The sequence below is a fragment of the Pelodiscus sinensis genome, chromosome 23, assembly GCF_052426305.1.
Source record: "Pelodiscus sinensis isolate ZL-2025 chromosome 23, ASM5242630v1, whole genome shotgun sequence".
Lineage (NCBI taxonomy): Eukaryota > Metazoa > Chordata > Testudines > Trionychidae > Pelodiscus > Pelodiscus sinensis.
The window spans coordinates 2358714-2386709 of NC_143074.1; the positions used below are offsets into that span (position 1 = coordinate 2358714).

At 63.3% G+C, this 27996-nt stretch overlaps 1 protein-coding gene across 4 annotated transcripts in view; it reads right to left on the reverse strand.

Annotated features, from left to right (window-relative positions):
* Positions 1-27996, reverse strand: part of ABCA2 (ATP binding cassette subfamily A member 2) — a 118088-nt gene that overhangs the window by 77959 nt on the left and 12133 nt on the right. The window contains exon 1 of one of the 4 annotated variants that reach the window (XM_089772953.1): positions 14455-14876. The exons of the other annotated variants lie outside the window; for them this stretch is intronic. Coding sequence (XP_089629079.1) covers positions 14455-14520 — 66 coding nt within the window. The 5' untranslated portion in view covers positions 14521-14876. Of the gene's footprint in view, positions 1-14454; positions 14877-27996 lie in introns of those variants that run through there. 4 annotated transcript variants of the gene reach the window in all.

Below are 27996 nucleotides of genomic sequence, written 5' to 3' on the forward strand. Positions count from 1 at the left end.
CCAGCAGAGCAGGAGGGGCAGAGCTGCTGCAGGGCAGGCTATGAGCCGGGGGCGGGAGCAGGGGGCGGGCTCTGAGCCGGGGGCGGGAGCAGGGGGCAGGCTCTGAGCCGGGGGCAGGAGCAGGGGGCGGGGGGCGGGAGCCGGGGGCGGGCTCTGAGCCGGGGGCGGGAGCCGGGGGCGGGCTCTGAGCCGGGGGCGGGAGCAGGGGGCGGGGGGCGGGAGCCGGGGGCGGGCTCTGAGCCGGGGGGCGGGAGCCGGGGGCGGGAGCAGCGCTTACTGCTGGGCAGGGGATGAGCTGCCGAGGGCCGAGCGCACCTGTCGCAGGGGCTAAAATCCCCGGATTCACTGGCAGAGGGAGCCCTGGTAACTGACAATTTGTCGTCACCTGTGCTCAGGGGATGGGCGGGGGGCTCAGCCAGCAAGACATGAGCAAAGGGAGCCCTGGTGCCTTAACAAGCTCTGGGCTCTGCCTCCAGCTTGCTTGAGGCTTCTGCCCAGCCCTTGTTTCTGGTCTCCCAAGCTCAGTAATGGCCCTGCCCCTCTCTAGGGGCCATAAAGCGCCTGAGCCAGCTCCCCCTCCAGGAGGCTTGTGCAGGCTGCCAGACCGGCTCCCGCTGGCTCCCCCCAGACTGTATCTGCTCTCCGGCAAGTCCTAACTGCAGGAACAGCGGGGGGAGGGGGGGGCTGCAGCCCACGGCTGATCCCGCCCATGCTGGGGGCAGGTGCGGCCTCCGCCGTGCTCACAGACCCAGCAGCTGGCAGCAGCGATGGGCACAGCACTGGGGTCACGGAGGCACCCTGGGAGCCCTGAAACAGCAGCTCTAGGCACCGCTGCACGGCTAGCCCGGGCCAGGACGCGGCAGGAGCAATCATACGCCAGGCGGCAAGGGATCGTGCAGAGCCAAGGCCAGGCTGCGAGGGGGAAGCATCGGGCTTGGCTCACGGCCCTGGCACGGGGTTTCGGGGCCTCGCCCAGCCAAGGACTCTGCTGGTTCCATGGGGAACCCGGGAGTGGGGAGGCTGGACGGTTCAGAGCCGGGATGTGGGCAGCGACAAGGAGCAGGGGGCACGGGCTGATGGCGGGAAGCCAGGAATCACCCCCAAGGAGAACCCAAGGAGATCCCAGTGCTGGCCCTTTGAAAGCCAGCTGGCCAGAGCTCCAGTAATAGCTCAACCTCCACACACATCTACCCCCCCCCCCCCCGGGCTTTGCTTTCTATTGCCCCAGGGAAGGAGCCTCTCCGTGCGTCACCGCAGTCCTGCCGAGACGCTCCTGGGGTTGGGGTCACTCAGAGCGTACGGGGGGGGGGGGCAGAGCCCCTCCAGGCAGGGAGCACGGCCGCCCTCAGCTGCCCCCCAGCCATTCTCCTTCATCAGAGTACGGAGCCCCCGGCCCAGGCCGGATCAGAGTCCAGCCTCCCCCACTGCCGGAGTCCTTGGCCGGGCAGGGCCCGATCCCCAGGCCGGGGCGGGGAGCCAAGCGTGATGCTGCCCTCCCTGCCTGGACTTGGCGCTCGCTGCACAAGGAACCGGCAAGGCCTCACCTTGCTGCATTGCCATGGTAACTGGGCCAGCGTGGCCAAGGCAAGCGGGGATGGGGAGGCAGGTGAGTGGTGGGAGCTGGCAGGAGGGCAGGGGCCCATCCCCAGGCAGGGCAAAGCCTTGAGGGCCGGGCCCCCTTCACGGGGGTTTCCAGGTGACACGCCCGCCTGGCGACGCAGACGGGAACAGAGCCGGGGCGGCTGGCTTCCGGCCAGCTCTCTGGGGCAGGGGCTGTGCCTGGCTGCAGCAGCGTGTGCCCCCAAGCACAGGCCATGACCCACTTCTTAACTGAGCGGGACGTGGAGCCGCCCCGGGGGGGAACGGGGGCAGGTAACAGGTCGGGCTTCGGCCCCCACCAAGAACAGGGGCACCCCCCCGCTGCGCAGTAATGGGGCTCAGGCCTCGCTGGTCAGTTCCCAGCAACTCTATTTTGCTCACACAAATGGGGATTTCCAGGGTTGGTCCTGCCTGGGCTGGACTTGACGACTCCTGAGGTCTCTTCCAGCTCTGTGACTACGGCCACAGCAGCCCTGCAGCAGCCCTGGGCACGCGCAGCCTGCAGGCACGTCCTCCGCTGCCGTCTCCGGCCACACCAGGGCCCAAGGAACAGCTCTGCCTGGAGCACACGCTCCTTAGAGGGCTGGTGCAGGAGAGACGCACGGTCAGTGCAGCTCCCAGCCCCCTCCCGCCAGGGATGGGCTCACTGGCTTATTCCACTGGGGACCTCCAGGCAGCTCTACAGTGGCAGAGAGCTCGTGCGTTAACCCCACGGCTCCTGCCAGTGCCCCTCACCGGGCCGAGTGCCAGAGCAGGGATCGGCCAGCCACACTGCCCCAGGTGCAGCCAAAGCAAGCACGCCGTCAGGCTAGTGCGGCTGGACTCGGGGCATGCATGCCCAGGCACAGCCCGCACAACCCACCCCCCAGCTGCTCTTCAGGTTTCTCGTCTCAGATCTCCAAGTGCGGGCTGTAGTGGGGGGGGGCTGCTCCCGGTAAGCCAGGAACGCTCCCCCAAAACCAGCCGCCTGCACCTCAAAACATCAGGAGTGCGGCTCGACATCAACATGTTTGGTCCCATTCGTCATCCTTTGATTTTGGAGCCCTTGGGGGCCCAGTTTTCAGCTTCCCTCCCCCCTCCACAAGGGCTAAACATCGCTGTGAACGTGTTTGTACAGCTCCATAGGACTCCAGCAGCTGGGGCTTGGAGACACCCCCCCACCACCACCCACACAGGCACCAGACGGCTGGAGATTTGCTCCACAACTTTGGAAAGGGGCTGGCGGCTCCCACTCCCTGCTGCCATCACGGCGCCTGGCGGCAGCCTCCAAACCAAGTGGGAAGCGGCCCGGGGAGGCGCTGGGACGGGCAGGAAGGTTTGCAATCTACTTCTTGCACTGCAGGCGGACCTCACCGGGCCCCGGCGGCCCCTGCGGACCATCAGCCTCTGGACACGGCCAGCTCCTTGGGTGGGGCTCACTGCCAGGCGTGGGAGGCACCCGGCCCTACTGGCCGGGGCTGTGGGCCCTGCCACAACACACGAGAGTTGGGAAAGGAGCCTTCTGGCTCTTTTAAGTGACTTAGAAGCTGAGCAGCACCAAGATCAGCACCCCCCCCCCCCCCCCCAGGGAGGGGCTGGGGCCAGATTAGCATTCTCCCTCGTTTGCACTGCAGTGGTACCCGGCCCGCGACCTCGGCCAGCACCCCCGCACCAGGCACTGTGCGGACAGAGCAGGACAGTCCCTGCCCCCGCCAGATGGAAAGCCACACGCACATGCGGGGCTGCGGCAACGGCACATCAAAGAAACGCACCGCCCGCCGCAGCCCGGCAAATCCCAGAGCGTCGCCCCAGGAGCGGCCGCATCCCTCGCTCCCAGCGCGGCCCTGCTGACGTGCCACGGCCGGGGAGGGGGAGCAGGCGAGACAATGCCCCGGGAACACAGCGGTTCCCCCTTTCCGCCCCAAGCCCCCCACCAGCGCAGGGGCTCTGCGCGGGACCTTTAATCTCCGCTGGGCAGACGCAGCTGCCCCCCAGCAGGCAGATGGCCAGGGCCGGCACAGCACGGAAGAGGACGCGGCCTTAAGTCCCCTTTGCTGCTGAAATAAAGCCCCAGGCTCATGCTGCGAGCGGAGACGGGCGCGCTGGCACATCCCGTTGTCCCCCATCCGCGCCCGGCGGCTGTACGGCACAGACAAGTCACGGCCACCAAGACTTTCCCTACCCCCCCAAGCCACCTGACTCCCCCTCCTCGCCACCAGCTGCTCTGCCCACGCCCCGGCTGCCTCCTCCCAGGGCTTGTCTGCCTCCTGCCCGGCTCCAGCCACCTGCTAAGCTGGAAGTGCTGCCCCGGGGAAGGCCGGGGTAGGGGTGGGGGTGACGCAGAGCAGAGGGAGGAAGGCAGGGGGCAATTTGAAGTAGGGACATAAATACGCAGGAAAAGAGTCAGCTGGTTGAATTGCAATCATTTGACCTGTTAACCGGCTGGGGTGCAGAGGCCTCTTCCAACCTGGCTCTCCGTGACATAGGGAGGCGGGAACAGCTCCAGTTAACTGGTAAGCTGGCTCAGAAGGGGGCCCTTTTACATCCCTCCTTGGAGATGCCTGCACAAGCCCCAGGACCCAGCCGGGACAACAGGAAATACGTATTCCCCCCCAAAGGCGGGGGGGGGGGAGGGGAGAGAAACTGAGGAAGGATGGGGAAGAGGAGACCGGAGTGGAGAAGGGAGGGAGTGGCCTTGCAGCCCCTTGGGAGCGGTGATGAGAGTGGGACTCCTTCCCTTGCGGGCCAGAGGCCTTCTGTATAGAGCAAGACCCCTAGGTTCCATTCCAAGTCTCTGCCACTGACTTGCTGGATGGCCTTGACCAAATCACTTGTCCTAGATGTGCTTCAGATGCCATCTCAGCATGGGGATATTCACGCTGTCGAAATCCCTATTTACTGACTGAGACGGATGATCCCAGCTCCATGGAGCAGGGACTGTCTGGGCTGTCTCTGTGCAGGAGCTAACACACACCCCACCCCACCCCGCGGTTCTAGCCGGGCCCAGCAGTGCTCTGAGGATGTGGCCCAACCAGCATGTCCTGGCCCTGTTCCAGCACTCGGCTAGGAGCCCGCCCACAGCTCCCCCTCCCTGTGGGCAGGACGGGGACAGTACCAGAGGGTCTCCCACCTGGTCTGCCATGGCGGGGGGGAGGGGGGGGGAAGAGATCACAGGGCCTGGATTGGAGGGAAGGAGGAGGAGATCCTCGGGTCCTTGCTAAGGATCGGGAGGCCCCAGGGCCCCTCCTCCACCCGGAAAGGAGCATTTCCCCTTAAATCTGAACCCGCTGGCCTGTCAGCGTGGCCAGGAGCCGGCCTGCACCAGAGCAGGACTGGAGACCTCGGACTGACCCCTGCAGCACCATAGGGCCATTTCCCCGAGGGCCCAGCCGAGCGGCCTCCTTGCCCAGCCAGGCAGCGTCGTCACAGGCAGGGCGGGGGAGTGAAGGCCGACCCACGGCAAGGCCACCAGGTCCAGGGAAGAGGAATCTTGCGCCACCCCACCCCCAGGAGAGCAACACGGGTGCGTCAATCCCAGTCCATCCTCCCCAGCTATGCCGCCGGGCCGGCCCCACACAGCACTGCCCTGCCCCAGGGGGCGCTGCCATCACCCTCAGCACTGCGGAAGGGCGGGGCCTAGCAGACCTGCTGTGACGGCGCGTTGGGGTCCCCCGTCTCCTGCACCCTGAAATGGCACAAACAGACTCCACCAGCCAGTAGAATTGAGGGTGGTTTATTGCTCCTCCAGGATACAGCGCAGCACAGATGTGATCTGGTTACAGGAACTGGGGGCTAAGAAGCCTCAGTGCCCCCTTGAGATGGGGGGATCCCAGCCCCCTCCCCAGTTCCTTCTTCCCTGCTTTCCAGCCAGGAACTAACTCACTCTCCTCCAGCCCTGCCCCCCAGCCAGGGCAGCATCCACCTTCCTTTGTTCCTCTCCATGGGGGTCAGCTGGCCAAACCAGTTGGGATACCCTCTTTGCATAGTGACTCATCGCTTGTCTGCTCGGTGGAACTACAGGCAGCAGCCAGAGAGTTAGCAGGTTCCCCCCCACTACGTCACACTTGCCCCTCACTGTGGCCTGAAGAAAGCTGCTCCCACCCCGGCCTCAGTTTCCCCATCCCAACCTTTTCCTCACAGGGCCCATGCCAGGTCGGCGCGCATGTCACATGGTACTGTGACCTCACGCCAAGGGCCCCCAAGGGTTCGAGCCACTCCAGCCCAGAGTCAACCTCATGGTTACCACGCGTGGGAAGCCAGGCTCACTGGTAGGTTTAGTGGCCAGACTACAGTGCAGTAGCTGGAAGGGGAGCTTTGAGCCAGCTGAGGGCAACAGCCAGCCCCTGCTCCAGGCTGGCTGCCTTTGAAAGAGGAAGAGACCCCAGGTGGGATGCTAGAACCCCCAGCCTTGTTCCAGCCCGTCCAGGCGCTCCGTGACGTCCCGGAGCCCACGGCCAGAACGGGAGCAGCTGCTGTCCGGTGTCAGCGAGGGCTGCCGTTCCCTCCCCCCGACCTCGCTGGAAAGGAATTACCAAGCCACTCGCAGCTCAAACGTACCCGCTGTGTGCGCAGGAGACACCTCAGCTCTCCGGGAGCGTCTCCGCCACGGCTGGCCCCACGCCGACAGATCGGGGTGAGCTGGGTTACAGGCCGTGCCCACGTCACTACAAAGCTACAGGCAGCGGAACCTGCTTTTAGGCCCAGTCCTGCCACTCTGGAGCCAGAGCCCCGCAGCCCCAGAGCTCACATTCACACCAAGCAGCCCGACAGCGTTGGGCGCTGTACAGAGAACGAGAGACGGTCCCTGCCCCTAGATAAAAGTTGGGAGGGGACACTGAGGCACGGAGACTTCCTGAGACATGCCCACAGTCAGGCAGTGGCACAGCTGGGTGTCCCGTGTCCCCGGGAACAGGTGTTGATCTTGGTTATAGCGAGGCAGAATGAAACGCCTGGTTTGCAACTGCAGGGAGCAGAGCCAGCGCTCCAGTGACACAGGCGGCTCCCACCAGCGTCACCTCCTGCCACCTCCAGCCTAAGCGACCACAGGGGAGCGCTCCCTCCCCAACCTGCCATTGGGAAACCGAGGTCCCAATCCCTGGGAAAGTCCGACACCCTGACACTCGCTTCCAAGCTGCAATGGAAGCAAAAGCCAAAGGTGCCACGTTTCCTGTGGCTCGAGAATTCCACGCCATCCTGATTCAGCCCGTGCTTGGGCAGGATCCAAACGAAATGGCACTGAGTCTGCCCTGGCTACGCAGCGGCAAAGCCTTCGTAAGGATAAGCAGAGGGAGAACGAGAACAGCCAGGCTGGATGTACCAGAGATACATTTTTACCGGATAGAAGAGAGTCACTGGGGCATTTTCCTAGGGACGTTTTGACCGAAATGGACACGTTGCCGTGGGCTTTGGCAGAACTGCCAAGGACGACAGAAAATTGTTCCACGAAAAACGTTCTGACCACCTCCAGGTGCCTCTGCCCCCGCCCTGCCCCGCCACCCAAAGGGGGGTCATGGGGACCAGTCCTGGGATGCTGGGGCAGGAACTCACCAGGCAGGCTGCTCTGATCCTAGTAACCCAGCAGTGGCAGGCTGTGATATCCCTGCACCTGCCTGCGTGCCTGTCAGCCAGTAGGGAGCGCTCACACCAGAGGGGGTGGAGACAAGACGCTGAACACCCCCTGCACTGCTCAGGGACTTACTGGGAGGGGACGGGGGGAAACTTGGTCCCAGTTCCAGGGATGCACTTTCTGAACAGACTGGTCGGTGCTAGGGCCCCTCTAGGGGTCTCGCCCTCCCTCTGGGGCGAGCCATGCGGCTTCACTGCCTCCTCAGACTGAACCGCCGGGCCTGCGGCACGTCTGCTTGCCACCGGGAGTGCTGGTCGGCGAGCCCCCACTGGAGACCTTGTCACATGCTGGGGACTAACGGACCTCGCCCCGCGCCGGCTGTGACCCGCTCGCACTGTCGGAGCAGTCGGGTTCGCTGGCCAATGGGGGCCCAGCATGGGAAGCCCGTAGGCGAGTCGACACTCAGGTTCCAGCACCATCCATCCTGGCAGCTGGAGCACAGCCGAGCGGTGGCAAACCCAGTGGTTCAAGTTCTGTCATCTCCGGGGTCAGGCTCCAGCCTCTTCCCTTCCAGCAGCCAGCCCTGACCCTCCATAACCAGGGTTCCCTCTAAGCCGAGCACTTGGGCAGCCACCCAGGACAAATTCAAATGCCGCCCTGCTGATAGCAGAGCGCCACAGTCGGCAGCATGGGTTTCTACTGGTGGTGCACATCCACACGGTTTGGTGCACATAAAATTTATCCTGCACATGGATGGAAAAAGTTAGAGGGACACACAACACTGCACCGAACCCTCTGGCGCTTTGCTCTCCAGCTGGGGGAAGCGCTGTTCAGCTCCCCATGGCAGAAGCAGGCCCATCCATCTCCCTCTGGCACCTAGCAGCTCAGAACCCTATGTCCTCGCCACGGTCTTCTCAGCTGCTCCCTGGCTCCACCTGCCTGGAGACCGGACTGTCCCCTGCCCACTCCCAAGGTAACGATGCAGCATGTAGGGGAAACTGAGGCAAAACCCAGGACTCAAGCATATTACAAAAAAATTCCCCACTTGGCACAGAGGCAAGTCCCCTTTGTTACTAGTGGCCGAGTCTTGTGACCTTGCAGGGGGAAGGTGTGGTATAGTGTGTGTGGGGGGTTGTTTGCTCTGTGACCCGGGGTCCCCCTGTGCTGGGCTGTGATTCCCACTGACTCACCCACATGTGGATTGGCCCAGACACCTAGTCCCAGCCTGAGCAGGGGGGACAAAGGAAGGGAGGCGGAGACGGCCAGCTGGCTGGGGGGCAGGGCCTGGGAGCTGGGCAGTCTGGGCGTGGGGAAGCACGGAGGAAGAAGTCTGGAACCAGTATAGGGGTTCAGAGGCCTGTGAACCCCTCCCCCCAAAGGAACTAGAGCTGCTGGCCTGTCCTCGGCTGCCTACATCAAACCCCCTGCAGGGCTGTATCCGGAGCAGCAACACCCCCTCTGTTCTACTGGCTGGCAGAGTCCCAGCGTGCTGGACGGGGGTCCCCGCCACGCCCACAGAAGGCTCTTGGTGACTCAAGGGGGCGTACGGGCCACGCGAGCTCTGACCGACCCCAGTGCAGCCCCACCAGCCAGAGCAGCCTTGTGCGACGTGCAGCCTGCACGGCCTCGCGCGCTGCTCAGGGAGAGGGGGAGTCTCCCGCCGCACAGCGAAACCAACAGCCGTCAGCACCCCGCTGTCTCCAGCCCCCTCCCGCCGCAGCGGGCCCTGCCGAGCCTCCGGTGCCACTGAGCACCCCGGCTCCTGGTCAGCACCAGCCCTGCAGGGAGCCAACGCTCCACCCCACAACCCCCGGGTTTCCCTGGGTACCTGCCAGCCGCATGGCCTGGCTGGATAGGTCGCCTGGCACCCTAGCACCTGGGGCCTTCCTCAGGGAAATCCAAGTCTCATCAGTGAAACAAACGCCCCAGGAAACAGCCGTCACCCCGATATTACAGGTGCAGCCCATGAGAATCAGACCGGGGCACCTCTCCCGGGGACCCAGAGAAGCTCCCTGATTCGCAAAGGTGCCAAAGCCCAAGGAAGCCGGCTGCAAAGCAGGGCTCCCGGCCTCTGGGCATTAGGCGCCTACGTTTGCTTAGCTGCAGACACCTTTGCCCGGCGTCCCGCCTGACTCCAATGAGGGGCCACCCGGAGCAGGCACTGCAGAGCAGCAGCTGCTCACACCCTCCTGGCGCTAGCGGGCGGGCGGGAGGCTGCTTCCCAGCGAGGCTGGGCCCACGATCACCCTGCACGAGCTCTGCACTCACAACCCCAGCCAGGCCGCAGCGGCCGGGGCAGGCGCTTGGGGCAGCCGAAACCAGCCCGCTCCCGGGAAGCAGAGCCCTGCTGCCACTGGCCAGCCCCAGCCCTGCGGCTGTTCTCCGCCTGCGAGCGCCCGAGCCAGCCTGGCTCCATCTCCCCACCCTCCTGTTGCTCTGCAACCAGAGCCACACACACAAAGGTGAGGCTGCTTCTGGCTGCACAGCCAGGAAACGAAACCAGCTGCCCCCAGGGGCCTCTCTCTAGGCGAGCAGCCTGCCCACCTGCAGCAGGTGCGGGCTGCCCGGCTCCCAGCGCAGGCTGGATGGTAGGTGGGGGCGCCCCAGGAACCTGCACTGGCTCAGCCAGGGAGAAAAATGAGCCTGGTTTGGCAGAGCAGGTGTTCGGTGACACCCTTTGATTCCCCCCTGCGGACGGCACGTTGTGCTGCCACGGGTCAGAGCACGAGGGACTCGCAGAGCCAAGCGCTAGAGACAAGCCAGACCTTCCAGAGCCCCTTAGGAGAGGGCCTGGGCTCCAGAGCCTCCAGCAGCAGCATAGGGTGTCATGGGACAGTCCCAGCCGGGGCCCCGACCGGCACACAGCTCAGACCAGGCTCTGCTAAGGACGTGGGACCATTCCTGCAGCTTGGCAACGCACAGGCCACTGGGGCGGTTGTGCCAAACCAAGGCCTCCCCCGCCTGCCCTCCCCCAGCTCTTCGCCCCCTCCGGCCGGCCCGGCACGAGCAGCAGGAGGAACACGACTGGCTGTGGCATTAGGCCCGGTCCTGCGCTGAGCAGGGGGTGGGGAAACGGAGGTGCCCCCCCCCGGAAGAGTTAAAGAAGAATGCCAGTTTGTCGGGACTGTTTACTACCCCACGCGAGCTGCGCAGGTTCCTCCGCAACTGGCTGCCACACGGGAGCTCTGCCGTGATCCCCTCTTGTGCGGGAAAAGCCCGGCACATCTTCCCAAAGGCACATTCCCAGCCCAGAGCAGAGCGGCTCGCCTGGCATCAGCAGGCCCTCGGGCAGGCCCGGCATCGTCTCCAGACCAGGCAGATCAGCGCTGAGGTGACCCTGCTCGCGTTGGGCTTTCAGGGTAAGAAGTGAACAGCAAAGGCACCCGACAGCCTTAACTCTGCCCTGCGGTGACTCAACGAGGAAGACGAAAATACAGACGTGCTTGTTGAAAAACAAATCAAATGCAAACTAATCTGAGGCTCCAAATCCTCAAATCCCTGAGCCCTGGGAGCCTGGGGCCACCCCGGGGAGAGCGAGGCGGGGCGGGGCGGGTGCCCTCTCCGTGCTCTGCTACCTCCACAGGCCCGGAATGACGTGAAACCGCCCCGCCGAGTGCCCTGCTTTACACACTCGGTTTGGACAAGAACGTTTCCTCGCTGCTGAGAACTCCTGAGACATTTAGGCCCAAGTGAGCTCCGGGCTCCACAGGGCCAGGTGTTCTGCCCGCGCGCAAGAGGCTGCCCCTGTCCAAAGCAGCTTACAATCCAGATACACAAGATAGAGTGGGGAAGGGAACCGGAGGTGCACAACAGGGAAGTGACTAGCCCAAGGTCACCCGGAAAGTCCGTGGCAGAGCCCGGAATACAGCCCTGCTCTCAGGACTCCCAGGCCAGCGTCTCCTTCTCCCGCCACATTCGACGCCTCCTGTCCGCCACTGGGAGGGACAACACCCCAACCCACCGCGCACAGCTCTTCTGGTGCCCTCTTCCCCGGTCAGCGGCAGACACCCAAGCGCGTTACTGCGGCCTGGCAAGGCAGCCAGCTCTGAGGGCCACAGAGCAACCCCAAGCGCCACGTCTCCTGGCCAGGAGAGCGCGGGAACAGGTGTTCTCGGCACGGAGATCAGAGCCAAGCAGCAGCCGCACAACGCTGCCACCCCCGCCCCTCCCACCAGCCCGGGGCAGATCATTGCAGGCCGCAGACACCACCGCTGGGAAGAGCGGAGACAGGCGACCGCAGGCTTCTCAGCGGCCCACAGCAGGGCCCGGCCAGGAGACCAAACCCAAGGCAGGTGTGTGCTTTGCCCGGCAGGGCCCAGCTCAGAGCTCTGCTGGGCAGAACTGCTGGCTAGTTAGCAGCCGGCTGAGTCACCAGCCTGGTCTGTTTGGCCTTGGCACCTGAGCCTCCGCCCCAGCCGCTCGGTGAACCACCAGCTCAGAGAGCTCACGTGGCAGAGGGAGCGTGGCCAGGTCCCCAGGGGAAGGAGCCTGGGACACACGGACGGCGATGCCCCGGGCAGGGAGGTGCCCAGTACCAGCGGGCCAGGCTGCACAGGCAGGGGCTGGAGTGCTCCCCACACCGACGCTGCCATGAAGGAAAGTCGCAGCTCCCGCCGCACCGTCAGGTGGCTGCTGCGCCGCATGCTCTGCGGGCCCCACGTGGCCTGGGCACTCCTGGGCGGGGCGTGCCAGGCTGCTGCCTGTGCCAGCTCTCACACGATCACCAGGGCAGAAGCGGGAGAGGTCAGGCCCTGCCAGCCCTATGCCAGACACCCTGCTCCTCAGGGCCTCGCCTGTACCGGGGAGTGGGGCACTGTTAGAGGGGCACGGGCTCTAGAGCCACATGCGCCCCCCGGCCTGCCCCACGGCGCATCCTGCCAGCACAACTCACCTGGGCAGCTGCCTGGCTCTCCTTCGACACCTGAGCCCCCCCCAGCCCCGCAGCAGGCAGCCTGCTCACGCTCCCGAGGGGGTGCGCAGCATTTACCCCACCCACCCTGTTGGGGGGCCGGTGGCATGGCAGTTTGCACAGTGGGGGTGCTGAGACCCACTCAAGAGCACACCCGACACGAGAGGGAAACCATGTCCAGCCTGGGGTGCCGAGGTCTCGCAGCGGCCAGCTCCCCCACAACCCTGCTCCAAAGCGCAGGGCGGCCCCAGAGCTGGGAGAACGGCAGCTCAGCGAAGACACGTCCCAGCAGCCTCTGGCTGGGCGCCGCTCGGGGCGAGGCGAGAGCCCCGAGCACGAGTCAGACCTGAAAAAGCCAAACTCCCCCGGGAATTTCGCAGCACCCTTTGTCCTCCAAAGCCCTCGCCCACGGCGCCTGCCCGAGGAGCAGGACACAACAGCAGGTGGCTTGGCTCCTTGGCAGGACAGGCCAGCCCTGCTCACTGCTTCCTCGTGCAACAGGATGACTCAGCTCTGAACGCTGCTCCCGCAGGATAGACCCAGCAGGCTGGGAGCGGGCTGAGCAGGGGAGAGGGGGAGACTTCTGCTCCGCCTGGCCCGGCCTTTCCCCTTCGTGAGCACATCCCAGACAAGCATCCCACATGCCACAGGGCTGCAGGCTCTCACCCATGGGGCTTCCCCCTTTCTTCAGTGGGGCTGCGGCTGCTGCGGTGCCCAAGGGCTGCAGGGTCGGGCTGTCTTACACAGGGCGAGGAGGAAAAATGCCAGGCACACGTCTCCAAGGCTGCTGCTTGTCAGCTGCCAGTCAGACCATCACCTGCCGGCTCCCGCCCTGCCAGCGAAGCTCTGCCTGTTCCCAACGCTTGGCCACTCTACTGCCCAGCGGGGCCAGGGGAGGGCTATTCCCCCCCCAACCTGCTCCACTCGCCCATCACCCAACGAGCCCCCAGACTGCAGCCAAATAGCCAAGGAGGGAACCTCCTCTGCTTCGGCACCCGCCTAACGCTTCTTTAAATCACTGCCCAAGGCAGCCTGCCCGCTGCGCAGCCCACGAAACCCACCCGGCAGCCCAGCTTCCCCACGGTGAATCAGCGCGGCAGGGGGAGGGGCGGCGGAAGGAGTTAATTGTCATTAAAGCTCAGTGGAGAGTCCCAGATCCCCAGGCCAGGGCGGCGGGGGCGATCTGTCTGAGCGCTGCCGACCAGGCCACGCACCTGCCCCCAGCCTTCCCAGGGCAGACCGGCGGCTTTTCCAAGCAGCACGATTTGAAAGTCGGCAGCGACGGCGAACCCACCACGACCCTCGGCAACGCGAGCCAGTGGGCAACACTCTCACCAGGCCCGCAGACGGGGGGGGGGGGGGAGGGGGCAGATCCCTGGGCCTTTCAATCGCCGCTGGAGCTCCACACGGTGCGCTCTGGGCAGCTCTGAGGGCTGGGGGTGGGAGGCAGCTTCATGCTCTCACCTTCCATCCGACACCCGGCCCTTCCGGGGAACGGAGCCCCCCGGCCTTGCCCAGGACCCCGCAGATGCTGTTAGCCCCCCGGCCCTCCTCATTCAGAGCCTCCATCTCCTTCCCAGTCCCAGTGTCAGATGCTGGCTCCCCCCATAGCCACGCGCAGACCAACCCAGCCACCCGGCGCTGCCCTGCGCGTCCATCGCGCCAAGGCCGGCTCCAGGGGCTCTTCTCGGCCCTGGGCACCTCGGGGAGCCTGAACCCCAGGACTCTCCCCCTGCCCCGCAGCCCTGGGGTCAGGGAGGGGACGGGGCAGCCGCTCCACCTGCCCGCTGGGCCCCACAAGCAGCAAGCGCCCCCGGGCGGGGATCCGGCTGCGCTGACCCACATCGGATTCGGAAGCCTATTTGCAGCCCGGCCAGCGCCGTGGGAACAGCCGGTCCCCAGGGATCACACGCAGGAGGCGGGGCGGGGAGGACTAAGCTGTAGGGCCCACGGCCCGGGCAGCCTGCGATGCCCCTGCCCGGAGAGGCCGCCGGCCAACGCGGGGACCCCGCCACCCAGGGTCGGGCCAATTGTGGCCACTCGCCCAGGGTGGCCGAGGCAGGCCCGGGGCTGGGCGCTCCCGGGGGCCCCGCAGAGCCGCGCCGGGGCAGGCCCCGGGGGAGAACCAAAGGCACCGGCCGCCCCGGCTCCGCAGCGACCCCCGGCTGGTCGGGGCGAGGGCGCCCCGCGCTGCCCGGCCCAGGGAGGCGGCCGGAGGCCGAGGCCGCCGCTGCGAGCCAGGGCCGAGCGAGCCGCAGCCTCCAGCGGCCAGTCGCGGGGCACCAGGCAGCCCCCGCCCCCCCCCCCGCCGCCCTTTGACCGCCCCCCCGCCGCCCCCGCCGCCCTTTGACCGCCCCCCCGCCGCCCCCGCCGCCCCTTGACCGCCCCCCCGGCTCCTTACCGGGCTCCGGCGCTTGAGCGTCACGTTCTTCCAGAGCAGGAGGTGCAGCTGGTGCAGGAAGCCCATGGCGGGGCCGGCGGGAGCCCAGGCTGCGCTCACCCGCGCCCCCCCGCCATCCTCCCCCGGCTGCGTGCGGAGCGGAGCGGGGCGGAGCCGGGCGGCTCTCCCGGGGCCAGAACCGGAGCGTCCCGGGGGGTGCGGGGCCGCGCCGGGGTCGCTCGCTGCCCGCAGGTGGAGGTGCGAGCCCTCTGCGGCGGCTCCGGCTCCGATGCAGGAGCCCCACCCCCTGCCGGCGCCCGGCTCTGCCTCTTAAAGCCGCAGAGCCCCGTGGGAACCCCGCTGCTCCGGGGCGCCGCGCAGCCCCTGTGGGGTTCCGAGCCCGGCACCGATCCGCGGCGCCTGCTGCCTCCACAGCGCCCCGGGGGCGGGGGCGGGGGCTGCTGCAGGCCCCCTGAGCTACATAACGACCAGAGATTGGTACAGGGCCCTGAGCGTGGGCGGACCCTTCCCGCTTCGGCCTCCTGCCGGCGGGTCTGAAGCGGATGGAGCCCGGCGGGTCTCAGGGTGGCAGTACGAGGGGCCGGGGAGGGGGGGTAGGTTGGATATTAGGAAACACTCTTTCCCTGGGGGGGGGGGAGCCCTGGGCTGGGTTCCCGAGGGAGGGGGGGGACTCTCCATCCCCCAGAGGTTTCGAAGGCCCCGCTTGACTGGGCTAACCTCACTCTGCCCCCCCCATCCATGGGCTGGCTGGAGTGGCTGCCCCAGGCCCCCCAAGCGCAAGGGGCAGGCACCCCACACTCTCCTATGGGCAGCAGGGCCCGGCACAGCAGCTCAGTGGTCGAACTGGGACTCGAACTCACCAGACGAGATTTGGGGGCTCCCCCCCCAAACATCCTCATTTCTCTCCCATTGTTGCTCCATCCCCTTCCCGGGTCAGCGCCTCTGCTTTGTGTTACCCGCAGGGAGCCCCCAGGGACAAGCCTTTGTATTATTCAGGGCACCTGACAATTAGCTAGTCCGCTCTCGGGACACCTGGGATGGGCCAGCAAACAGCATCCTCCGGGTAGCAGGGTGAGCCCATGGGCCTGGGGCCCCTCTCCTGCTACTTCCGCCATTTGGAAGAGAACAGCCGAAGGGCCAGGCTGGGTCAGAGCCAAGGCCCATCCCGCCCAGGGTCCTCTCTGCCCACAGTGGCCAAGGCCCGGTGCCCCAGAGGGAGAAAACGGGGCTGCTCCCGTTTAGGCACCTTAGGAAGTGGCCAGATTTTAGAAGCACCTTGGTGTATTGGTGCCCCACACTTTGAAAAATCTGGCTCTGAGCACAGAAGCCGAGCACCTGAAAACCTGCCCCCACATTCCCTGTTGGATGGGGTGGGCTGACTGCCCCCCCCCCCAGTTCCATCTGTAGCTCTCTAAGCAGTCCCCAGGGCTGAGGCTAAGTGACTTACCCAGGGCCCAACAGGAAGTTTGTTATGGGAGTCCCAGGTTCCTCAGCTAGGCCTTGTCTACATGCGTGGCGTCTTGCACGAGAAATATGCAAATGAGGCTAAGCGTGGAATATCGCCGAGCCTCATTTGCATACCTAATGAGCCCCCATTTTTGCAGAAGAGGCTCTTGCGCCAGAAGGAGCTGTCTACGCTGCCTCCTCTTGTGCAATGCCGTTATTCCTGAAAATAATCGGAGTAGCGGCATTGTGCAAGAGGGTTTTTTTGTGCAAGAGGGGGCAGTGTAGACAGCTCCTTCTGGCTCAAGAGCCTCTTCTGCAATAATGGGGGCTCGTTAGGTATGCAAATGAGGCTCGTCAATATTCCACGCTTAGCCTCATTTGCATATTTCTCGCGCAAGAAGCTGCGAGTGTAGACATAGCCCTAGTGTCCTAATCAGTGCACCAGCCTTTTGCTCTGCGTCCATTTTAGAGCTGGGAAAACTGAGACACAGGGCGGTCTTACCTTACCAAGAACCACAGCGGGAGGGAGTCACTGTCAGACCCAGGATTAGAATACAGAGGATCCTACGTGTCATGCTGACATTCTTTGCTTGACCCCCCCCTTCCCTTTCTCCTGGACTCCCCGTGACTGCCCTTCACAAACACACCACTGGCTCCCCACGGCTACTCAAGCTACTCCTTGAGCTTCAGCTCGTTGACAGGACCTGCCAGGGGCCACTCTAGCATGGAGTTACCCCGGGGAGGGCGGGGACATTCCTCCCTCTGCGTGTCCAGCGCCTGACACAGCAAGGCCCTGCTCATGGCCGGAGCCTCGAGCTGCTGTCCTACCATGACCACAGTGAAGACTGTGGGCGAACGTGGGTTTCTGAAGGCCCGTTTGCAGGGGAAGGGCTCACCTCTCCCATGGAGAAAGGCAGTCCAGCTCTAGCCGAGGTGCACACAGCCCTGGATGTGGCATGTGACGTGAACGGGCCCGCGACAGACAATGTGGCTACATCTAGACTGGCATGATTTTCCGGAAATTCTTTTAATGGAAAAGTTTTCCATTAAAAGCATTTGCGGAAAAGAGCATCTAGATTGGCACGGACGCTTTTGCGCAAAAGCACTTTTTGAGGAAAAGCGTCCGTGCCAATCCAGACACGCTTTTGCGCAAAAAAGCCCCGATCGCCATTTTCGCGATCGGGGCTTTTTTGCTCAAAACAAATCTGAGCTGTCTACACTGGCCCTTTTGTGCAAAAGATTTTTGCCCAAAAGGGAGCAGCACAGTATTTCCGCAAGAAGCACTGATTTCTTACATGAGATCGTCAGTGTCTTGCGGAAATTCAAGCGGCCAGTGTAGACAGCTGGCAAGTTTTTCTGCAAAAGCAGCTGCCAGTCTAGACACAGCCTGTGTGTTCTGGAAGAAAGGCAGCGTCACTTAGCTGCACTGTCTCGTCTGGGCCCGTCAGCCCCAAGGAGTCTGGGTTTCGTATAAGAACATCACTGGAGTCTCATCTGTAGAGCTGCCGCTAGCACAGGAAAAAATGATCACACCGGCTTCTGCCGGGCTGCCTGGCAAACCTGCCCAGCCGCCCCAACCCAAACTCCTGGACAGAGGGTTGAGGGGACCAGCCGCCGGTCAGGGGAAGAACCCCCCATGCTCCCTGGGGCCTGCTTGCTGCAGAACTAGCCTAGCGCGATGGCATTTTGACCCCTGACCTTTGTGCTTTCCTCAGCCATTGGCCGTCGCCCCCATGAAGTGGGGCGACTTTGATTATGCAGGGGGGACGCCCCTCCCCAAATGTTCCCCCAAGGAGCCGCACCGGGGCTGGACGACAGGAGAGACCGGGACTGTGCTGGCGGCGCACGCAGATTTATTGCGTAGGGCTCTGAAGCAAGCTTCGGTGGCCAGAGAAGAGAGGGCCGGGCTCCAACGCTGCACTGCAGGGCCGGGCTGGAGCGGGGGCAGAGGGACTGGAGAGCTAAGGGAGAACCTGTGTTGCAGCAGGGCAGGTGAGCAAGGAGCAGCGCCCAGCGGGGAGCGTGGGGTGCCCGACCAGGCTGAGATGGGGGAACACAGGAGCCCTGGGAATGTGGCCAGGTCGGCCCATGGAGTACAGGAGATCTCTTACGCATGTGGGTGTCAGGAGCCACAGGGTCTGAGCATCAAAACAGCCCAGCCCTAGAGCTTTAACTGCAGGAGGACCGGAGGCTTTATGGGGGTGAGCACAGAGAGCTGCTGCCCTCCCCTGGGCAGAGCTGCGGTCCTGGGGGAGAGGCAGGATCCCTGCTTGTGATGTGAGCAGTAGCTGTGTCAGCAGCCACCGCCAGAGAGCGGAGGGAAGCAGCCTTGGGACACGCACCACCTGCTCCAGGCCCTGATTCCCAGGCAGACGGGTCCCTGGGGATGGTCCAGTCCCACCCCCTGCAGGCCCCAGACGCAGACCCCAGGCATGGCAGCTCGGCGGCTTTATTGAAATGACAGACTGGCCCAAGGCCGAGGGGGGATCTCTTGTGAGCACGCGGGACAGTGGGACAGTGCAGGGTTCCCTTGGGGAGGGACAGCCTGCGGAAAGGAGCCTAGTGAGAGCTGCGGGGATGGAGCCCCTGGAAGACAACCAACAGGGGAATGGGAAACGTACAGTGCACCCGCCCCGCAGACACCCCCCACCTGCCCCGCCTTTAAGGAGAGGGGCCCGCTTTGCACACGTGGCTGAAACGAGCCCTATTGCAGGAGGGAAACCGTGGCCCTGTCACTGTGTGGGGGCAGGGGAGGTTTACACACGAACAACCTTAACTCTGCCCTGGGAGCCCATCTGGGGAGTGAGAGCCCATGGGGGGCGTAGGGCTGCTAGAGTGGGATGTTAAACGCAACAGCCATAGTGCTCGGGGCTGGTGTCGGACGGGGCTCGCTGGTGGACCCAGAGGGTTGCTGCCGGGCTGCATGCAGAAGGTGGGGGGGGCGCCATGGTGTTTGGGGGCTGTTGGCAGCTAAGCAGAGGTGGGGCCATTCCCAGCCTGAGCCGTAAGTGAGGGCCACAGAGTTTACTGCTGCTCTGGATCTGCAGGGGATGAGCTGCGGGTCTGTAGCTCCTATTGGGAGTGTGGCAGAGGGGTGTTGGTTTCATGGCCCGGTTGCTGGATGTAACAGGGCCCCGCCAGAAAAAGCACAGGCTGCGCAGCGGTGGTGTGTTCTTGGGGGTAGCTTGGCCTGCCTGTGGAACCGAGCACACGCAGGACGTGGTGCTGATGGGGAGTGATGGTGGGGGTGAGGTCAGAGTAAAGGGGGTTTTGTTACAGCAGATTGTGTTAAGGAGCCAAAATAGAAGGCAATGTGGTCTAGTAGACAGAGCACTGGATCGGTACTCAGGAGACCCGGCTGCTTCCTGGGTCTTTGACTGGTCTGCTGGGTGACGTCGGGCAAGTCAGCAACCCCCTTTGTGCCTCAGTTTCCCTAGACATAAAATGGGAATAACGACCCTGCCCACCTGTACAGAGGAACTTTGAGCTCCATCCACTGAAGATCCCAAGCTCCTGCCTCCCCACACAGTTCCCTCAGATGTAGCTCGTGACAGCTGGTCACACAGGCTTCTGTCACTGGCTCCCATCCTGGCATGACACCTCCACCCACCAGGGCATTCCCTCCCCGTCGGCCCGGGGCGTAAGGGATTGTCCTGGGATCTGCCTACCTGGGCGCTTCCATGTCTGCGAGAAGAATCCCACCAGCAACCATCCGTCCCAGAGAGCCCCCCTCGCATCACACCCCATCATGCCCCACCTCTTGGGGCAGGACAGCGAGCGCCCAGGCGTTGCTCTTTACCTGGGTGGCTTCCCCAGCAGCAGCTGCCGGGATTCCCGTCTGTCTCTGACGAGTTTGCGTGGTGAGAGGTGACGAACGACCCTCTCCGGATTATCGGGCAGAGGTGTCACAGACGGCCCAGACGGCGTCACCTCGCTTGGGTAAGTAACTCGACTCGTCCCCAGGATGGGGTCAGGCCAGGCTCCGTAGTGGAAAGTGACACTGGGAAGAACTGAAAAGCCCAGGCAGCCAGCAGTGACAATGCCGGGTCCCCTCGATCCCCACAAGCACCCCTGGAGTGCACAAGGGGACAGCATCCCTTTGTGTGTGGGCAGCACGCTTCTGGCCAGGACCTCAAAGGGCTTTGCCATCAGGATTGAGCCTTTGTGAACGGCTTGTTTTCATCCCCATGTCACACCTGGGGAAACTGAGGCACAGAAAGGTTGGTTGACTTAACCAAGGTTGCCCAGGGAGTCAGTTGCAGAGCTGGGACTGGTAAGTGTGAGCCCTGGTGTTTGGTCCCTTTCACAAAGCACTTGACAGTGTTCTGGTTCACAGCACATGCACAGAGACAGCGGATAAAACACAGACACTCTTGCTGGAAGGCTGCAACATCACACGCCTTTAGGGCTTAGAATTCAGCATAACCCAGAGACGGACAGCAGGCGGCTTGTATGGCAGAGAGGCACAACTCGTCTTGCCTTACGCCAGGCGCTTCTTTCCGGGTGTGCTGCTTTGCTACAGAACCCAGGAACCTACAAGCAGGATCGGGAGCCTCCCCCCTTAAAAAAGCTATCTTGAACTTCCAAGCCCACCGTCACCACGCCCCGGCCAGCAATCCTGCCACAGGGGAGGTAAGGAAAGTGCGGCGTATGGCCCAGCACGGGCTGTAGCAGGAGAGAAGCCAACAAAGACGCCATCTCTGGGGAGTTTGCTCCACCTAGTGCACCTCTCTCAGCTGTCGTAGGCGACTCTCCAATCAAAATAGCACCGAGCAGCCCGGCACGCGTGAGTCACCTTACAATAATAAAGCCGTGCTGTGGGCATAGTGGAGAAAACCAGGTTTCCGGAGGAATCCATTTGTATTTCAGACTTCAAAGGGGTGAAAAGAGTGAAAAACACAAGTTAGATTTATGGCCCATTGCTTGGGGATGGCGGTACAGCCTAGTGCATGGGTTCCCAATCTGGGGGCGTGAAGAAATTTCAGGGGGGGCGTGAGGTGACCCAGCCCCCCCATCAAGTTTTGCTGCCCTGCTCAGTTCCTTTTTTTTTTTTTTTTTGCTCAACAAGTTTTTTTTTGGGGGGGGGGGCATGAGGGTTTTTCAAAAATCAGAACGGGGGGGGGAGGGAATGATGCTGAAAAGTTTGGGAACCGGGCAGGCCCTCCAGAGACCTGCATCCTCCTCCCACTGTCTTGGCCAAATCACTCCCGTTTGTGTTTTTCCACAGTTTGTCTATTTCAGCGGAGAGGGCTTGGGCACAGACACTGTCTCTCGCCGTGCGCTTGTACAGCTCCTCACGCAGTCAGGGCCAGGGGCCGCTTCTAAGTGCTACTGGGATGCAAATAATTCACACTCCTACCGTGCCAGAGTCCTGTGAATGTCTTCTCCGTGTTTCCATGAAAACTCCCCGGTTTTAGATGCTCAGAAAACCCCCTGACACTACAATATGACACGTGCTCAGCCCAGGAGCTGCTGTTTATTTCAGCTGTTTACACGGCAACAAACCCACAACGTTCCGTCAGGTTTTTAGCTGGTCGTCTCAGGTCTTAGCTAGGGGGTAGGGCGCTGGGTCCTTTCTCTTTGCTGATTTTCCAGCCCTACCCTTTTCTGAGCACAGAATGTGCTGCTGGTGAGCAGACTGTTTCCACCTCTGGAAGGACACGTGCAAGGGAACGGAAAGATACAAATGAGCGACTGGGAAACATTTCTAGGCCAGACATTTCGAAGAGACTAAACCCGAAGCCCAACTGCATCAATTCACACAAGCCACCAGTCCCTAGCAGGCACCGGAAGAGACTCCCTTCCCCTGAGGGCTGGGCACATAGGGGGCCTAGGACCCCTCCCCAGGGCCTCACAGCAGCAGCTCACCACTAGGGATCTAGACTTCTCCGGACATGGGGCTAGAACGTCAATTACCTATAGTCACCATTTGGCTGGTTCTCATGCTTCTAGTTGGCATCCACCGTGGAGGAGTCGTCGCTAACGCTTCAGAGCTGCTTCCGTGTTGCACGACAAGATGGGCAAGTGGTTGGTGTTCAGGGTCACTAGGGCAGCGGTTTTCAAACTTTTTTTTCTCATGACCCAGTTGAAGAAAATTGTTGATGCATTTTCCTACGTCTCCTGGCCCCACAGACCGGCTGTGTCTAGACTGGCAAGAAAGCTTGCCAGCTGACTACACTGGCCGCTTGAATTTCCGCAAGACACTGACGATCTCCTGTAAGATTCTCAGTGTTCTTGCGGAAATACTGTGCTGCTCCCGTTCGGGCAAAAGCCCTCAAATCATTTGCGCAAAAGGGCCAGTGTAGACAGCACAGGACTGTTTTCCGCAAAATAACCCCGATGGCGAAAATGGCGATTGGGGCTTTTTTGCGGAAAACCGAGTCTAGATTGGCCATGGACGCTTTTCCGCAAAAAGTGCTTTTCCGAAAATGCTTTTAATGGAAAACGTTTCCGTTAAAAGCATTTTTGGAAAATCCTGCCAGTCTAGACGTAGCCACCAGATTGCGTCCAGAAGCAGCCAGCAGCAGGAAGGCTTGAGACAGGGGCAGTGCACAGAGCCCTGTGCGCTCTACCCTCTCCACCCCACAACCTACGAGCCAGGCCTGCTGTCTGGGGCACGGCGCAGCCTGCGGTGACACAGGCAGGGGGCTGCCTGAGCGCCCCACTGCCCACCTGAGAGCTGGATCGCAACCCGTTCTTTGAAAACTGCTGCCCCAGAGCGCTGGGGGACGGATACCAAGGCGCTGCTGTGCGCTGTACCCGAGGGTGCTATTACACATGGGTGGCGCCAGGTCTTTTCCTAGAGCAGCGGTTCACAAAGGGTGGTCCGGGGAGTGGTCTGCAACCGTCTTGCAGGTGGCCATGGGCTTGGGGCTTCCTCCCCGCCCACAGCAGGAAGCCGGTGCCATGGTTGAGAGGCTGGAGAGCCAGCGCTGGCTTCCTGCTTGGGGGGGGGGCCTTGCTGGCTGCACCCGGCTTGCGGGGGGCAGGTAATAGCTCCATGCACTGCAGCTCCCCATCCCCCGGTGGGGGGGAAGAGCAGTGCAGGAAACTGTGGGCCTGGAGGCTTTCCCCGCTGCTCCCGTTGGCCGGACTCACAAAGAACCATGTCACTGAGCTCCTCCGACTCCTCCCTGCTTGCCTCTCCCCGGGCCGGGCTCGTGGGCGGCTTCGTCCCGGATTCTGAGCCCTGCAGCCGTGTCCCGCGGCCACAGCCCAGCCTCGGCACTCGCTGGTTTTCTCTCTGGCCCAGTGCGGGGACCTTCAGCAGGCTGGCGCGTTCTCGGTCCCTGGCGGTCTAATTGCTCTTTCTGCCCGTCTGTTTCAGGCCGTCCCCCTTGCTTGCTCTGCCCCCCTCGGCTTTGACCCGTCTCTCCCTCGCCCGTTTCGACAGAAGCAAGACGTGAGCAGGGATTTGGCTGCAGGAGATTTGAGCTTTGTTGCTAAGGGCGACCGAATTTCAATCGCTGCTCTAGAACAGCTGCCCTGTCACTCAACAAAGCCGCCTGTTGTCCTGGAACAAAGTGCCATTATTCAAAAACTTGTGGACGAAACATTGTGTGGCCCATCAGCCGCGCTGATCTCGCCCCGCGTGGGCGGGCGGGAGAGCGAGGCAGGGCCCGGGGCTGCAGACACAGAAGCCGTTTGAAAAGCAGAGCCGGCTCTGGGAGAGGGGAGCGAGGTCGTAGGTGTGGGGCACCTCCAAAGCAAACCGGGACATTCCAGCACGGGGGGGGGGGGGGGGGTCTGAGCCCAGTCTACACTAGGGCCTTATTTTGGAATAACCCCCTTGGGTTGAATTTATAAGCAGCGCGTCCTCGTGGCCAAGCCCGTTATGGGGGGTCCGCCCCTCTGCCTCTGGGATGGCGCCTCTCAGGGCCTCCAGCCGCCTGCCTCTGCTGTGAGCCCCTCGGGGGGGTCCCCCCCCTGGACCCCAGGGCCTCCACCCCCAGAAGGAACGGTGCCCCCTGTTCTCTAGACCGGAGCGACTATCAGCCAGCACCGAACAGGAGGGTCTATTGAGCTTTGAACAGCAACGGGTCCCTCAGGCCAGTCGGCCTGGGCCCCCAGCCCCCACCTCAGCCTCCCCTGCAGCCGGCTGAGTCCTGCCTGCCCTGCCCTCAGTCCCCAAAACAACCCCCAATCTCCCAGCAGAGCCTCCAATACCCCAGCAACAGCCCCTCCCCCGCCAGCGTCTTCTCCCCGGGTAAGAGGGTCGCCTGGACCCCTCTTCTCCACCTCCTCTCCTCTGTCCAATGATCCCCCCTCACTGGGCTCAGCTGGGCTGGTCCCCGGGTCCCTCTCTGCAGCCCCTTGTCTGTCACCTGGCCAGAGCCGGCCGTGTCCTCCAAGCAGGGTCGGGGGCACCAGGGCACCAGACCCCCCGGCTCCAACTCTGGGCTGTTCTCTGCAACAACAAACTCCCCCCTTATCACATTGAACCAGTAACTGCTGGGCCGAGTGTTCCCCGGACGCAACACCCCCTCCGGACCCCCAAACTCCCCCCTTATCACATTGAACCAGTAACTGCTGGGCCGAGTGTCCCCCGGACGCAACACCCCCCTCCGAACCCCCAAACTCCCCCCTTATCACATTGAACCAGTAACTGCTGGGCCGAGTGTCCCCCGGACGCAACACCCCCCTCCGAACCCCCAAACTCCCCCCTTATCACATTGAACCAGTAACTGCTGGGCCGAGTGTCCCCCGGACGCAACACCCCCTCCGGACCCCCAAACTCCCCCCTTATCACATTGAACCAGTAACTGCTGGGCCGAGTGTCCCCCGGACGCAACACCCCCCTCCGAACCCCCAAACTCCCCCCTTATCACATTGAACCAGTAACTGCTGGGCCGAGTGTCCCCCGGACGCAACACCCCCCTCCGAACCCCCAAACTCCCCCCTTATCACATTGAACCAGTAACTGCTAGGCCGAGTGTCCCCCGGACGCAACACCCCCTCCGAACCCCCAAACTCCCCCCTTATCACATTGAACCAGTAACTGCTGGGCCGAGTGTCCCCCGGACGCAACACCCCCCTCCGAACCCCCAAACTCCCCCCTTATCACATTGAACCAGTAACTGCTGGGCCGAGTGTCCCCCGGACGCAACACCCCCCTCCGAACCCCCAAACTCCCCCCTTATCACATTGAACCAGTAACTGCTGGGCCGAGTGTCCCCCGGACGCAACACCCCCTCCGGACCCCCAAACTCCCCCCTTATCACATTGAACCAGTAACTGCTGGGCCGAGTGTCCCCCGGACGCAACACCCCCCTCCGAACCCCCAAACTCCCCCCTTATCACATTGAACCAGTAACTGCTGGGCCGAGTGTCCCCCGGACGCAACACCCCCTCCGGACCCCCAAACTCCCCCCTTATCACATTGAACCAGTAACTGCTGGGCCGAGTGTCCCCCGGACGCAACACCCCCTCCGAACCCCCAAACTCCCCCCTTATCACATTGAACCAGTAACTGCTGGGCCGAGTGTCCCCCGGACGCAACACCCCCTCCGAACCCCCAAACTCCCCCCTTATCACATTGAACCAGTAACTGCTGGGCCGAGTGTCCCCCGGACGCAACACCCCCTCCGAACCCCCAAACTCCCCCCTTATCACATTGAACCAGTAACTGCTGGGCCGAGTGCCCCCCGGACGCAACACCCCCTCCGAACCCCCAAACTCCCCCCTTATCACACTGAACCAGTAACTGCTGGGCCGAGTGTCCCCCGGACGCAACACCCCCTCCGAACCCCCAAACTCCCCCCTTATCACATTGAACCAGTAACTGCTGGGCCGAGTGCCCCCCGGACGCAACACCCCCTCCGAACCCCCAAACTCCCCCCTTATCACATTGAACCAGTAACTGCTGGGCCGAGTGCCCCCCGGACGCAACACCCCCTCCGAACCCCCAAACTCCCCCCTTATCACATTGAACCAGTAACTGCTGGGCCGAGTGTCCCCCGGACGCAACACCCCCTCCGAACCCCCAAACTCCCCCCTTATCACATTGAACCAGTAACTGCTGGGCCGAGTGTCCCCCGGACGCAACACCCCCCTCCGAACCCCCAAACTCCCCCCTTATCACATTGAACCAGTAACTGCTGGGCCGAGTGTCCCCCGGACGCAACACCCCCTCCGAACCCCCAAACTCCCCCCTTATCACATTGAACCAGTAACTGCTGGGCCGAGTGTCCCCCGGACGCAACACCCCCCTCCGAACCCCCAAACTCCCCCCTTATCACATTGAACCAGTAACTGCTGGGCCGAGTGCCCCCCGGACGCAACACCCCCTCCGGACCCCCAAACTCCCCCCTTATCACATTGAACCAGTAACTGCTGGGCCGAGTGTCCCCCGGACGCAACACCCCCTCCGAACCCCCAAACTCCCCCCTTATCACACTGAACCAGTAACTGCTGGGCCGAGTGTCCCCCGGACGCAACACCCCCTCCGAACCCCCAAACTCCCCACTGCCTCACAGGGAGGAGCAGAACAGTCCCGCTGACGGAGAAAGCGAACGAGACCAGCTGGCTACAGTCCCAAGGGCAGGCAAGGCAGAGACGAACCCAGAAGTGACCCCCCCAGGTTCTCCGAGCTCTAGTAGCACTGCCCTGAGCCCTGGCGGGGTTAGCGACATCGCCACCTGCTGCAAAGTGCTGCAGCGTGAGGGCAGCTGCCCGTGCGCTGCTCCTGGCTCCGCGGCTCCCACAGGCTTAGAAAAGCATCTGCCTGGCCTGCCGGCTCATGGAGTCGGACCCAACTCCAGAAGCTGCACCCGCCCAGCGCCAGTAACACTCAACTCACTCCTACCTGCCCCCAGGGGCGGCCCGAGGCCGGCTGCGGCAGCTGGCGCCCCAGGCGGAACGCGCGATCGAGGCCCCCGCCTGCGCGGCCGTCAATGGCGTCGTCATCAGGCGCCCCGGGTGCCCCGTTGAAGGCGGCGCTCTAGGCGACGGCCACGTCGGCCTATACTCATGGGCCGCCCCGCCTGCCCCACAGGGGGCTCTTAAAAAGATCCCTACTAAGTGCACGTAGGGTTGCCAGATACTTTCACAAAAAATCCCGAACATGGCGGCAAAATTGGTTGAGAAAAAAAAAGTCACTGCGCCTTTAAATCGCCCGCTCCCCGCTGCCCCCGCCCCCGCCCCCGCCCCCGCCCAACACGGCAGGGGTAGAATGTCCCCGCCGGCCTTCCGTCCGAGACAAACAGAAAATAGCGGACATGTGACACGTTCGATATTTTCTGGGTGTTTTTACCAGACAGACGACGCAAATACCAGACTGTCCGGGCGAAAACCGGGCACCTGGCAACCCTAAGTGCTGAGTTACACCCCACACAGCACCGCTCCCTGCTGCCATCCCCACGAGTCTGGCAACACAGGCAAGCAGCGAACCCCACCGAGAGGAAGAGCCCTGCAAGGGGCATGCGGTGGCCACACAGACAGTGACCCCAGGTGGCCCAGTCCCTAGCACAGTAATAGCAGACCAGCCACAAGGTGGCACAATTCATCCAGCGCCCTTCAGCCTCTCACCAGCCACAGCTTATAGGGGGGAAACTGAGTCCCAGGGCAGCGAAGCCAATTTCCCCACAGCCAGTGCCAAGAGTGGAACCCAGGCGCCTGGCAGCCACGCCACTGCCCCTACCCACAAGGCCCCCCCACCTCTCTCAAGCCCTAGAGACGTGGGGTGCTGTTAAATGCTGTGCAAGCCCCCCCTCCCGGTCGGACGCCAGAGCCCCGTGTTCACTGCACCGTGGAAAGGGGCAGGAGGCCACCAGGCAAAGCAGGGAACCCGCGAACACAAATGAAGCGAAGTTCAACCACCGGCTAGTAGAGGGCAGCAGCTGCCGACACAGACCGGACCCCTCTGCGGAAGAGCCGCCGTGAGGAGCCCCAGCCTCTCTCAGTGGGGCTCACACAGTCGCTCTCCCCAGGAATCCAGGAGGTTCCGGTGGCTGATACAGCCCCAGTAGCCCTCCAAGGGCTACCCAGGCACAGGCTGAGCGAGAGCGCCCCGGGCCAGAGTCTGTGTTGCCCTGCAGGGAACCAGAGCAGGAGTCACCCCTCCTCCACCACGACCCCGTGGGACGCAGACCGAGCAGC